This window comes from Leptidea sinapis, chromosome 42 (assembly GCF_905404315.1).
Source record: "Leptidea sinapis chromosome 42, ilLepSina1.1, whole genome shotgun sequence".
Lineage (NCBI taxonomy): Eukaryota > Metazoa > Arthropoda > Insecta > Lepidoptera > Pieridae > Leptidea > Leptidea sinapis.
The window spans coordinates 7829076-7843190 of NC_066306.1; the positions used below are offsets into that span (position 1 = coordinate 7829076).

General features: G+C 32.6%; 1 protein-coding gene across 1 annotated transcript; it reads right to left on the reverse strand.

The window, feature by feature from the left end:
• Positions 1-5591: 5591 nt before the first annotated feature.
• On the reverse strand, positions 5592-13759 carry LOC126976891 (ejaculatory bulb-specific protein 3-like). The gene is made up of 3 exons (XM_050825529.1): positions 13540-13759; positions 12556-12749; positions 5592-6944 (listed from the first exon to the last, which is right to left on the reverse strand). The coding sequence occupies exons 2-3, from the start codon at positions 12734-12736 to the stop codon at positions 6760-6762; spliced, it is 366 nt and encodes a 121-aa protein (XP_050681486.1). The 5' UTR covers positions 12737-12749; positions 13540-13759; the 3' UTR covers positions 5592-6759.
• Between the last annotated feature and the right edge of the window lie 356 nt (positions 13760-14115).

Genomic DNA, 14115 nt, shown 5'->3' on the forward strand with positions numbered 1-14115 from the left:
CGGGACTTTTATTAGAAGGTATCTGATGTAATAAGGAGTAACTTAGGCTACGTTTATTTTAGAAAAATTCTTTTATTTTAGAAAAATAATGTAATGTTGTCATGTCCAAGAAACGGTCGAACTCTAAAAACAATTTATATGGCAAAACAACGTTTGCCGGGTCAGCTAGGCTAGACATATAAATCATATAAGCTTGAATATCTTTACCAATATCAATACAATCTTTGTGCTGCAGACGAGGGCTATGGGCGCTATGTATAAAATAGGTCCTTAAGACTCATTAAGAGAAATTAAATTAATATATTAATCAACCGATGGTCGTACCAAATCCAACCATGTGTTTAAGCCAAATTATATTATTATGGGGTTTCTAAATTCTATATGAGACAAGTGCGAAGTCACACGTAACTCTCAGCTGAATTGAACCTCAAACATAAAAAACTAACAAATCTGTCGTATTCTCTCCAAGATGAGACTGTAATATTAAGTCACTTGGGCCCAGATATCTGTGTGGCATTTTATTTGGCTTACCACTTATGTGTAAACATTACTGTGTTTCGGTTGGAAGGGCGCCGTAGCTAGTGAAATTACTGGGCAAATGAGACTTAACATTTTATGTGTCAAGGAGACGAGCGCAATAGTTGTGCTGCTCATAATTTTTGGGTTTTTCAAGAATCCTGAGCGGCACTGCACTGTAATGGGTAGGGCGTATCAATTACCAACAGCTGAAAATCCTGCTCGTCCCGTCCCTTATTTTCATAAAAATAAACCACCAAATTGTTGCTGGCTTCATTCCAAATAATGAGAATTTTTTTTTTTATTAATTGTTGCTAAAAGTCTCGCTAGATGGCGGTGCTCTAATGATCAAAACGAATTCATGATTCATAGCAATAAATTTCAAATACAGATTACAATGTTGTATCACCTCCTCTCTGGTTTACCTTTATCCACTTGCTTGCCCGCTAAATACAATCTTTTCAACCATGTCCTATACACCAGCGGCGTTACAAATAAACTAGGTATAAAGTTAGAATGAGAATAAAACAAGAATTTGATAAATGTTGACTATACTACTAACAACACTGTCAACACAATGATAAGTCTAAAGTTATCCAAATGTCAAGCAGCCTTGCAAATAAACGCGGGAAACATTATACGTCCGAATAAACCAATCATAAGCAAATGTCTATTTGAAAACATTTAGCATAGTCTTGGTTAATTCTCAGGTATTACTTGATGCCAAGTTTATTTGTAAGGCCCTTAATGCAAAAATCCAGTAGATCCAAGTCCTCATACAAATTAGAAATTCAAATTGTAATCCAAAGCCGTCACTTAAATAAATTCATAGCAAAATAAAAAAAAAACACAATACCGCAACTGCTGCTTGTTATTGAAGTATGACAGTGACATGATTCACTTTTTCGTTCTAAATTTAAATAATCCTCTGAAATCTACACAGTCAACGACGCGGGGTCCACTTTTTCAAAATATACAGGGTGTCCCAAAGTTATGGGACATGAAGGGAAAGTACCTTAAATATCGAAGATAGGCTTTTTTACTGAAAGAAGACTTTATGTTATTTTTAAAAGTTAGTAATTCTGCATTCAAAGATTTTCTAAAAATTACTTGCCTCGTCTGGGAATCGAACCAACTTAAACGTAAAAAAAACACACCTCTACTCTTATGATGCCAATCGAAAGAATGGCCAGAAACTAATAACTCTTCTTAAGTAACATAGTATTTTAAAAGAAAGTAGTCAATTAAGTGGGTATTTTGTTTTAATTAATTAATTAAATGCTCAAAATGTGATTTCTCTTGTCTTACGCAAATCGCCAATATTTTAATGAGTCCGCTGCCTGTTGATTTTCTTATCATTTTATGGTGAATACTCGATATTATATGGCACAATTCTGTTTGTAACTCGCCCACGTTCTCGTATCGTTTTTTGTATAGGCATATCTTTCACGTATCCCCAAAAGAAGAAATCTAATGGTGTAAGGTCCGGGGATCTGGCCGGCCATCTAATCGGTCCATTCGTACCAATCCAAGTAGGAAAACATTCATTTTACGTTGTTGCTTTCTTTTAAAATACTATGTTACTTAAGAAGAATTATTAGTTTTTGGCCATTCTTTCGATTGGCATAATAAAAGTAGGGGTGTTTTTCTTAACATTTCAGTCGGTTCGATTCTCAGACGAGGCAAGTAATTTTTAGAAAAATCTTTGAATGCAGAAGTACTTACTTTTAAAAATAACATAAAGTCTTCTTTCAGTAAAATAGCCTATCTTCGATATTTAAGGTACTTTCCCTTCATGTCCCGTAACTTTGGGACAGCCTGTATAATTAGGTTCATATCACACATTCATGACATGTTGCCAACTGTTTTTGAAAGATGTAGAGTATGTTTAATATCAGAGTGCGTAAGTTAAGATTAAATTTTAATGAAAGGGAGTATTTTTTAAATATTATTTTATCCACTAACTACGTCTCATATAGGCATTTTATTTTGACCTGACTTATTGTTGCTGCGTTCTGAAACTACTAAGTTTAATGTTTTTGGATATGAACCCGTACTTTTGTTTACTAAATAGAAATTATTTTTATATATATTGTTAGTAAAATACATGTGCCCAAAAAGACAACATTTGCTTGTAACTAATTCTAGTAGGCTTCATAAGATACATAATAGCCTTAAGGGTAAATGTATACACTTCTATAATAAAGTCCCAGCCACTGTTCAGGCATTATCTATAAATAGATTTAAATGTTTTATAAAAAAATTGCTCTGTCGTAAATCCTATTACTCCACTGCTGAATATCTAAATAATTGGACAGCCTGGGACTAGATTGTGATTATTTTATAGCGATAGAAATGACTGTACACTATTGTATATTTTTATTGAAAAGAGCGCAAAAAAATAATGCTGGGAGAGTTTCTTGCGCCGCTTCTTCTCTCTCAGAGCGCCATTTGTGAGCGGTAGTAGTATCTAGAATTATTAGAAAACACATCAAAAAGAATTCTAAAGGAATCAATTTTGAGAAAATAAATGCCTTTTATGCCTTTTGTAAATAGTGTACTTAAGCGTACTCTATTTTTCTTATACACCAACGTAGAGTATAATACTTTATTTGAAAGTACGATTGGCAACTCTAGAGTCAAGCCCTAAAAAGAAAGGAACGTACTAAGCGATTGCGCAGTTAAGATCATAGAAGACATAATACAAGTTACGTCACTCTGTGGTGTTACGTCACTAATGCACCGCAAGAAGCTTGACCTCAACTGACACAATAACACACATGCAATGCAATAAACTTACTCAACACACCCTCGATATACCGCGCACTTACTTATTATATACCAGCTGACCCGACAGACGTTGTTCTGTATATAATAAATAAAATAATGTTTTTATATGAATTTGTCATTAATATATCATAACATCAAATATTTCTTCGTAAAATATGGACGGAGTTCCTTAAAAACGTTCCAAGTCACGAATATCACATTTTAAGGAATTCGTGTTTAAAAATTAATAAAGTTTAGTGTATTCCATATGTACACGTGGGTTGGGCTACTAAGTCATGATGTCATTTAAAGAGTGACAGTAGGGCTGCCATTTTTTGTCAGTCCCTAAATATGAATCACGTGACCAGTTTTGTGTTCATAACTCAATTTCGACATGATTGTGGTTTGGAACGTTTTTCTGGAATTACTTCCAATTAAAAGTACGACAAAATATATTTTCTTCCATTTTCAAAATGTTATTACTAAACCAATAAGTTTTCGCGGGAAACCGTCGAGAATGAAACATCGGTGTTTGAGTTTTTTACTCAGGATTTTTGTTCCTTGCTGCATTTGCTATCACTGATTTTAGCGTATCTCGACGGAAATGATAATTTAAAATTCCTTAATTTGAGAAAGGCCCCAGATAAAGTTACCTCAAATTAAGATCCAATTTATTCCAGAAATTTACTCGATATGATATGCGTGTTCAAATGCATCTTATCACTGTCTTCATAATTTTGCATAATATATCCTACAAATATATAAACACGTCAACACAAAGTTAATAATTCGTTTAAAGACCAATGTATAGTCCTTTAAAACAAATTTCCCAGTAATATCCAGGACCTTATCAATAAGCTAATTTAAAAATATGAGTAAGAAAAATGTCAATAATAAGTCTATTATAAAACATATGATTATTTGGATGACAAACAGGCTTCAAAATCAAAGCTACTTTAATCAGCTTAAATAAGAAGTGTAAATAATATAAGGAAGATAGTATTTAACATATTTTTAAAATATATTAAGTTATTAATTAGTTTAAGATACGTTAACAAAGAGGATGTAAATACTACCTAATAACAGGCGGGACTACCTCATTTAAAAACTGAAATTTAGTTTAGTATAACACGTGCAGTCTTGTGATTAGTTTGAAATAGTAATAATTACAGTATCGTGATTGGCCACGAACTCTAATCCGGCTTAGTTTGAAAGCGAACAGTTCTTTATAACGCTGTGGATTTTGGCTATGTCCTTTTTTACAAATTTATGACTGCAAGTTAGGTACAATCGAGTGAATCGCTTTTATGCTTGTGGCCTATATTAAAAAATTTAATTTGTGGGAAAAGGGTAAAGGGAAATTACATAACAAATTTGTTACATGTTGGGATACTTGATTATGAGATATAGATTTGTACAAGAACTAAAAGTTAAAATAATATATAGGCTTAGGAAAACGTGACGCTAACAGATTAAAAAAAACAAGTCAAAGTAAGCCGATCAATTTCAAAATTATCTTTTTATTGAGAAATTTTACATTTGACGTATTTAATAGAATTCTTGTTTTTATTTATGTATAGAATCATAATATTATAACAATATTGCGTGACTATTTTGTATGCCACGTGACCACCTGCAACATTAGAGGTCAGGATTTCAAAATTATGGATATCGTATCCGAGGTTCTGGAGGGTGCAGAGAACGAAATTGTGATCATTTTGAAACCCAAGATCGCCGCCGCGCAAATTTATGATTGCAACAATATGGATATCGAATCCGAGGTTTTTGATGGTGCAGTGAACGAATTTCGGATCACTGTTGAAATCTAAGATGGCCGCCGCGCAAATTTAGGATTTCAACAATATGGATATCGAATCCGAGGTTCTCGAGGTTGCAGAGAAAGAATTTGGGAGAATAATTTTTTAAGTCAAGTGTCAATATTATGTGCCAGTAAATTGTAACGAAAATTTTTATCCAAGAAGAGGGAGAGGGAGATTGAGACCGATTAAGATAGAGTGAGAAAGGGCGAACATAGCATGGAGCATATGGCACCGCTAGTAAGGAGAACAACTTCGCTACTAGCTTTGTGTCATACAGGTTTAGCGCGTGGCCGCGAGTAAGTAGAACATTTAGTAATTTCTAATATTAACGAAAAACATTTGGCTTAGAGAAAAGATTCGAATAATTGATATAAACGAGATTTAAAAATTAGTTTTCCAAAGAAATTTCACTTCTGACATGTGTACTTCCTACGCACACCATTTTTTTTCATATTATCTTTTTAAAGAAAAATAAAAGAATTCATATAACTTTTCTGTTTTTTATTATAACATCAGTCTAGATAAAAATAAATAATTTAAGCGACCAAAGCATTAACATCACAAATAGTCAAATATGTTCGTCTCATAACGAATTTAAGAACGCAACAATTTTCTTAACTCTAAGATTTAGTGTACCTATAGTATATTATTTATGGAATATCAATTTTGGTAATTTTAGCATTTAATATTGATTCCTTGTTTAAAAAAATAAATATTTTGATGTAAAAATGCATAAATTGTAATAATAATTTCCTTTATCACATTGTTGGTTGTTGTAACCACCAAAAACCGTTTATTAAACTTATTGTATAGGATACGAATAACAAGCGAACTCCACCCATTAATTTAATGTATAAACTATTTTATATCAATTAATTAGTAGTTTTCTCATAAATATACTATTATCTGTTTGGTGTGACGGTCATGTGTGATAAATGCTTTTTCCCCATTCCATCACTGCCATACGTGTAGAAGCTTTCACTTAAAATTAATTAATTTTGAATGATTTTATTGAATGTATAAATCAAAAAGCACTTCTTACTAGCATAAAGAAAAGCTATCTACAGAAATATCATTCCACGTTTTATTTTTTTCAACATATTGATAAATTAATACATTTCATCCATTACACACGGACGAGCAAAAAAAGAACTCCGAACTCCGTGTCACCTTACATAACAGTGACGCACCAAAACAAGCCGGTAAACGACTAAATACATAGCCCCACGCACACACTTACACTAATACAAGCCGATCGGCCGCCATTATGAGATTTGCTTTCGTCTGACAGATCAGTTTGCGTCGCAATTAAATATTTAAAAAATACCGTCGTGCGTTGTGAAAAAGTGTAAAAACGATACTATGAAAGTATTTGTATTTTTTAAAGGCTATATGTGATTATTTAAGGGAGAAAAAATTGTGTAAATGGTATCCCCCGTAACCGCACACACACTAGCATAAAGGTGCTTCACTTGCTAATATCACGGCGCGGAGTCCTACTTTTTTTACTCGTCCGTGCCATTAAACGGATATGTGAAGTTCGCTTCCTACTCAAATCTTAAATACGCCATTAAAAATCTTTAAAACTGTCTTATTTCATAGCAAGCATTCTAATTTTATATTTTTCTGGCCTGCTTGTAATACGCATCATTATTTAATTTTCATGGATAAATTTATCGAAATCTGTGCGATATTTTCCTGAAGGATCATTTTTCTTTACTAGCTCGTCCCACTCCTTAGGGTGTTTCTGCTGTATAGTTTTGATAACTTTTCTTATGTTTACTTTTTGTTTCTCACTGCACTTTCCACAGGTTGTCTCTATGGCTTCAGGAAGGTATTCTGAAATAAAAATATTCAACATATTACTTACACAGTATTACAGAGTATTTCATTTACACAGTATTATGTCCAGATGACACTGTAAAAACATATTTAGTGACGTAAACATTCCTAATGAGCAGACAGGTTCTTTTTATGATTCTGTGTAGTTGACTCCATCCACATAGTATGCCAAGTTTTATAAAGTTATAACGAATACCAACTTACATGGATATTGTGGATCAGTGGACAGCAAAGCATTTAATAAATGGACAACAAATACATACTTCTGATGAATAAAATGAATATAATATAAGTATTATATAAAATTTATTGAATTAGGCGTTACTTTGCGGAAATCCATAATTATACAAATGATTTAGGCTTTCTTAAGTGTTAATTCCGCCAATATTTGTTCTTAAAACACGAGACTCATGCCAGATTTTGGCGAGACAACACGTCCTGAGGATGCCTCGTGTAGAGGCGAAACACGAGTCGAATTGTTTTAATAACAAATATTGGCGGAATTAACACTAAAGAAAGCCTAAATCATTTGTATAAGTATTATATGTCAAATTAAATAAAATCAAAATCACTTTATCCAGGTAGGTTACGGAAATGATACTTATGAATGTCAAAAAAATATTTTTCTTATTGAATCTACCGCTACTTCGTAAAGGGTTGAGCTAATGAGAAGAAGTAGCAAGAAACTCGTTGCCATTCTTTTATATCAAGATTTATATTTCCATCGATTTACAAATCATTTTAATTACAATGTAATATGTAGAATGATGCAACAACCATTCTCAAACGTCAAATAGTCAATGCCTTGATATAGTATCAGTACTGCCCAAAATCAATTTGAAAAGAAAGGCGAACCATTTAAAGTAGGAAAAAATGTAACAAAGAAATCTCTTTTCACCAAAACTGACCCTTTACCGCCAAACTTCTCAGCAGAACTGAAATTAATTTTGAGTTGTCTTGACTTAGAAAATCTCGGAACAATTATTATGGATAGTATCTCACTTACGCATTTGAGGTTCGCAAATGACAAAGTGCTGTTTGCAAAACCGTCAGAAGACTTAAGCAGAATGACAAATGAAATAGCATCTGAAAATTACTTACACGACAGTGGAAATAACAATTTTTATCACAAATATAGTGAAAATTCCCACAAACATGAATTATCTTAAAATTTTAAGGTAATCCTTAAGTAGATTAGAGTACATGTACCATTTTAGCATTTTTTATTGTGTTATTACAGAAAACGACTAAAAAATAGCTAGAGAACGTACAAGGACCTGAGAGAGGTTATGATGCATAAATAACTTCACACATAAATTGAAAAAAGTGTCCTTAGAAGCAGAGCAAATGTTGTTGACATAACCTTATAGCCAGAAACCTCAGATAGAGATAGGCAGGGCACATTATTAAAATGCTACCATATTATTTGCAGAAAGATTTATTTTCGAATATTAATAGTTATATGAGTTTAGATACATAAAGGTAACTAAAAGGCTTTTAATGTATTTATATATACTATGATGAATTGTCTTCGATGAAAACATGCAGTAATTTAAGCATCTTTTTCTGTATACATAAAAAAATATAATTCATTATTACATTAATTGATACATTTGTATTGATCTTTAGTTAATTTTATTTATGAAAATTAGGGACGAGACGAGCAGGGCGTTCCGCTGATGGTAATTGATATGCCCTGCCCATTAAAATGCAGTGCCGCTCAGGATTCTTGAAAAACCCCAAATTTCTGAGCGGTACTACAACTGCGCTTGTCACCTTGAGACAAAAGATGTTAAGTCTCATTTGACCAGTTATTTCACTGGCTATGGCGCCCTTCAGACCGAACCACAGTAATGCTTACACATTTCTGCTTCACGGCAGAAATAGGCGCAGTTGTGGTACCAATAATCTAGCCGGCATCCTGTGCAATTGGTAATTGGTACTACTTGAGCTCAGTGTACAAATTACAGTTTTTTAATGTTACAGAAAGTTGTAACATCCATGTCATATTGGACCTTGACCTTACGTAGTGTTGAAAACAATGTATCCTTGAATTGAAACGGCACTTAAATATGTATGTTGTCACTTGGTAAACATAAAGCTGACGATCCAATGTTCAGTATTGCATACACAATGACAATAAGCAGTGTGAATCCTTTTATCAAACTATAGATAGAGCTTAGGTTTTGAACAGCACATTAGCGGTCGTTTTCAATAACATATCTATCCTTAGTTTAACTTACTAGATGTAGAAAAATCTATCCTTTTACATTTACTTACATTGGACTATAACTAATAATATAGCTATATCGGACATAACTATGGATAGATAAGATCTTGTCATTAAACGGTGATAGCAATATATCCGTAACTAGAGATACGTTACTGAAAACCGCTGTATGCCGATATCATATTACCATAATATACTAGGGTCGACAATTTTTGAAAACAAAAAAAAAAAATAGAAGTAGAAACTCATTAGAATATTATAACAAAAGAGTTTTCTTTTATAAACGATAAAAATAAATTACCAAAAAATAATATATTAATTAAAAATGACGTATCATTTTATGGAGTTAGATGATAAGACAGTGGGAAGTAAAACATCTTTCTAGAAAAACGTAGTCTTATGTTTTTGGGGTGAGTGGGAAAATAATAACTGAGAATAGTGGGGTGAACGTCAAATATCAAAATATCGTTGTATTGGCTATGTGTGAATATACTGATGTGAATCTGAGATTCAAGAAAAATCTCACACATTTTTGGATAGAGGAAAACTAGCCGAAGAAGGCGTTGCTTCAACCTATTACCCTATTCTTCTCTTTGTCTACCACTTATCTTAATCGTATTCGTTACTCGTTCGATGATAAAACCCAATGATAGACCCATTTTTTTCAGAATGTATCAGGTTATGAACTCGGGTATATTTAACAAGCTCTATTTTTTTATTACAAAAAAACAAAAGACATAACTTGAAAGACGTTCAATATTCGGTTACTGATACACCATAACAATACAAGGTCGATCAGGATTTTCGATTGAACCCAAAATTTTGCGCCTAACGCTCGTAACTTTGAGTCATAAGATATCAAGTTTCATTAGCCCAGTAATTTCACTAGCTACAGCACCCCTCTAACTGAAATACACAAATATACGGCCTATTATAGCTTAAAAGTTTTCATTGATGCTTCATTGATTGGCAGTGAAATAGGTTGCTCGAATTAAATTATATTCTCTTTGTTTTTATAATTAGTTAATAACACAAAGAAATTCGATGGCTGATTTTCTTATGGCTTCATCTCAGCTGAGTCGCGGCGTATCTAGTGAAAATCTGGGCAAATGAGACTTAACATCTTATATCTCAAGGTGACGAGCGCTGTTGTAGTGCCGCTCAGAATTGTTGGGGTTTTTTATCAGCTGAACGTCTGCATTTAAGCCTGACATCAGGATTTAATTGAGATATTAACACTTCTGAATCATTTGGCCATCGATTTATGAGCACAAAACGTGTACTTGCTCAGAAGGATTAATGTAGGCCACTGTGCCCATTTAAGACCGGTTTGCAGCTGAGAAGTTACACAAGAGTTGTAACGGTTAGATACGATAATGCAACGTAAAGATGATTTTGATACTATAAAGTATCAAGTGCTTTTATCCAGATACACTTAAATAATGTTGTTGTCTTTTTGTAATGTCAAAACAATAACTTAAATAAATTGTCTGTTTGTACTCATTTTTCTCCCTGGTTTCACTTTTAGTGAATCAGTAAGCAGTTCTAATTAAAAAAAATATTTTTTAATTATTAATTTTTCAAAGTAAGCAAAATTAAACTGAATAAAATAAGAAAGTGGATATTAGCCTTTTTCAGACATACATACCACCACTACAATTGAAAATTAGTGGTTTGTAAAAATATGCCTTTATAGTTGTACTTTGATCAAACTTTCATATTTTTTATCTATTCTTAACTTTAAGCCTTTTCTTTACACATTTTGATAATGAGCTTATTTATATTATTCTTAAGGATATTCCCTTAAATTACGGAGCAATTTAAAAAAAATAATATAAAATTTTTAGTTATAAAAAATGCAAGTTTAATTAAAGCTATCGAGTGAATGGGTTGATTTACCTAAATAGGCCAAGGTAGTGTTGGGCTTAATTATGTAAAGTAAAGCAATAAGTTCGATTGATTAAGTTACGTAACCTTAACAAGCAGTTGTTGTTGTTGATATAATGTTACACATAAGTGACGGTTAACCAGTATCAAAACCTCTCGTTGTGATAAGTGACCTGAACAGGATCCAGGGATCTTCGTTAAACTCTTGGACTATAGTCTTTTAACTCAAGCAAATATCAAGATCTTGCTCGGTTATAGTTAGTGAAATTACTGGGCAAATGAGACTTAACATCTTAAGGTGACGAGCGCAATTGTAGTGCCGCTCAGAATCTTTGGGATTTCAAGAATCCTGAGCGGCACTGCATTGTAATGGGCATGACGTGTCAATCACCATCAGATGAACGTCCTGCTCGTCTCGTCCCTTATTTTCATATAAACAAATAGCATTGGCATTCTGAGGCGAGAGTTGAAAGAGCAATTTAGGGCTTCGAACGCCAAAAGGAAATAACGGATACCCTTATAGAAACACTGTCATATCCGTCCATCTGTCTTTTTGAGTAGACAGATGGTCTTTTTGAGTTTCTTCCCGATTCTTGTCACCATAAGCAGATTTACGAATAGAAATTGTGTAACAGTTAGTTAAAGAGTTCTTGATACATATTTCTTATAGAAACTTACTTTATAAAAATATTTATATTTAGAACTTTTTAATATCAGAACAAAACAGCAGAAGTTGAAACACGTATTACTCAAACTTGGGCTCATTTTGGAGCAACACAAAATTGTACATCAGTGCTAATTATGATGACACAAGTATGTAGAGAAGTTCAGAATCACGATGAAGGCGATGTAAACTGTTTTGAATCAATCTGCACGATCCGAAACGTAATAAGGATAAAGTAAATGTTGTCATGGCAATCATAGCGGATGAGGGCAGACATATAATATTCAGTATATGATACAGGATTGGATAGACATGGGAAGTCCTGGATTGGAGTTCAAAAGCGATCCATAGAAGGCGTAACGGTCTGGACGACTTTCGACGAAGAGAGACATTTTAATAGCTTACACGTCAGTAAAAAAAATCAGGAAAAATATTTAAATTGTCCAAATGTCTCTCTCTCCCACGGAATTAAATTTAAAAATAGTTTTCTGCACATAAAGTCTAATGGATAAAAATTACCGTTTGATTCACTAGGCTCCCAATATATTAAATAAAGTATGAGAAAATTGGCATTAAATTTAATTAATTACAGACTGTGATTAATTAAATTTAATGCCAATGTCAAGATTATCGAAAAGCGTTTCAATACGAATTTGTAATGCAAGCATTAATCAAATATTTTATATTTTCAATTCTGAAAACAGAACCTAACTTAGAAATCAATGAGGAACTAATAATATGGGCTAGGATAAACGACTAACAAGAAATAGAATATTTAGATAACTTTCTGTATAATGTATACATAGTAAATGTTAACATAAACTTACTTTTAAAATCATTTCCTTCAGAAGTGCATCTTCCTTTGTCTAAGAAACAATTGATATACGACTTTAGTAGTCTATCATTTGTGATCAATGTTTCTGCATCAAAGTTGTCATATTTTGAACTATACTTTTCGACGGCGCAAACTGACAACACCAGGCAAGCGACGACGATTATGGTCCGCATACTGATATTATATCTGCAAAGTAAATTAAACAAATATCAAATTTAAAAAACCTGGACACTTCGTCGATTGACTTATCTATCTTTATGTTTATACCAAATAATCGTTAAATATAAGAACTATTTGGAACGACTTAGAAATATAACTCATTAGACAAAATAAACGATACGGTTTTCTGTGATTCAAATAAATTCAACTTTGATTTGAAATCTGTTACAAAGCAAAGGATAATTAATTGTAATTGTACGAACTATGCTTAGCCAATAGAGATCCTCTATCGAGTTTTATCTTGTTTAAAATGCAAATATATGAAATACCCTTAGTATTTTAGAAAGATTATTTTAGTTCTAGCACAACTTAAAAAGATACGCAAACATTAGCTATCTTATTAATAAACGCAATGTATAGTTACTCTAAGTTTAAAATAACTTCTCCCTATCATGTTATTCTGTAGTGACAAAGGTAATAAGATAAGATAAAGAGAAAAAGTTTTGAATTTGGAACAACTTCGCGATTATTAATAACACAGTAAAAAACCAATTAAATAATGCAGCACAATCGAACTAAATTAATCGTTTCAATTTCATATCGGTAAGGAAATATTACTGTTTTTAATTTATTTAGATTGTCGTTTTCAAATTAAAAATAACGACTTTTTAATGATGAAATAAGGAAACTATCAGCGTTACAGATTTCAACAGCTTGTAATCTCTTAGATAACTGCAAATATTGTCACGTAGTAGTAAGAGATCAGGTTATATAAGTCAAGTCACGGTGCAGTTCACACAACACAATAAACACCCACCTTTTACTCTTTATAAGCCCCAAAGAACTAGCCGATGCAGAATGCAACACTGCTTTTATATTGACCACGAATAAACCACCACCTTTACTGACAGGTCGAACTATGATTGGTGTGCAAGCGAATCTATGCCTTAACTTGTGTGAGATATGACTCGATATTGCGCACGATTTCGTAAATTTGGAGCTGTGTTGTTACTGAAACTCCTATCCGCTTCGTTCGCTATATTGAAATTGACAGGAAACTCTTGAGCAACAGAAAATTCCCTGGTGTATATTATGAGGATGAGGACGTTGTACGTTTAAATACTAGATACGTGTGAATGTACGGATGAAATTAATACTTAAGGCGCATGACACACAGTGCGCGTCTTTATAAAGATCAATAATTTAAAAACAGTCAATATTCATCTCATAAAACAGTCTGGTGATGATTGCTCTAATAATTATCAAGGAGTAGTATCATTTATTATAATTAATAAGTTCATTTATGTAGTAGTATTATATTGGTTACTGCCATGCAAAGCTTTTATAATATACTAGCTGACCCGGCAAACGTTGTTTTGCCATATAAAGTATA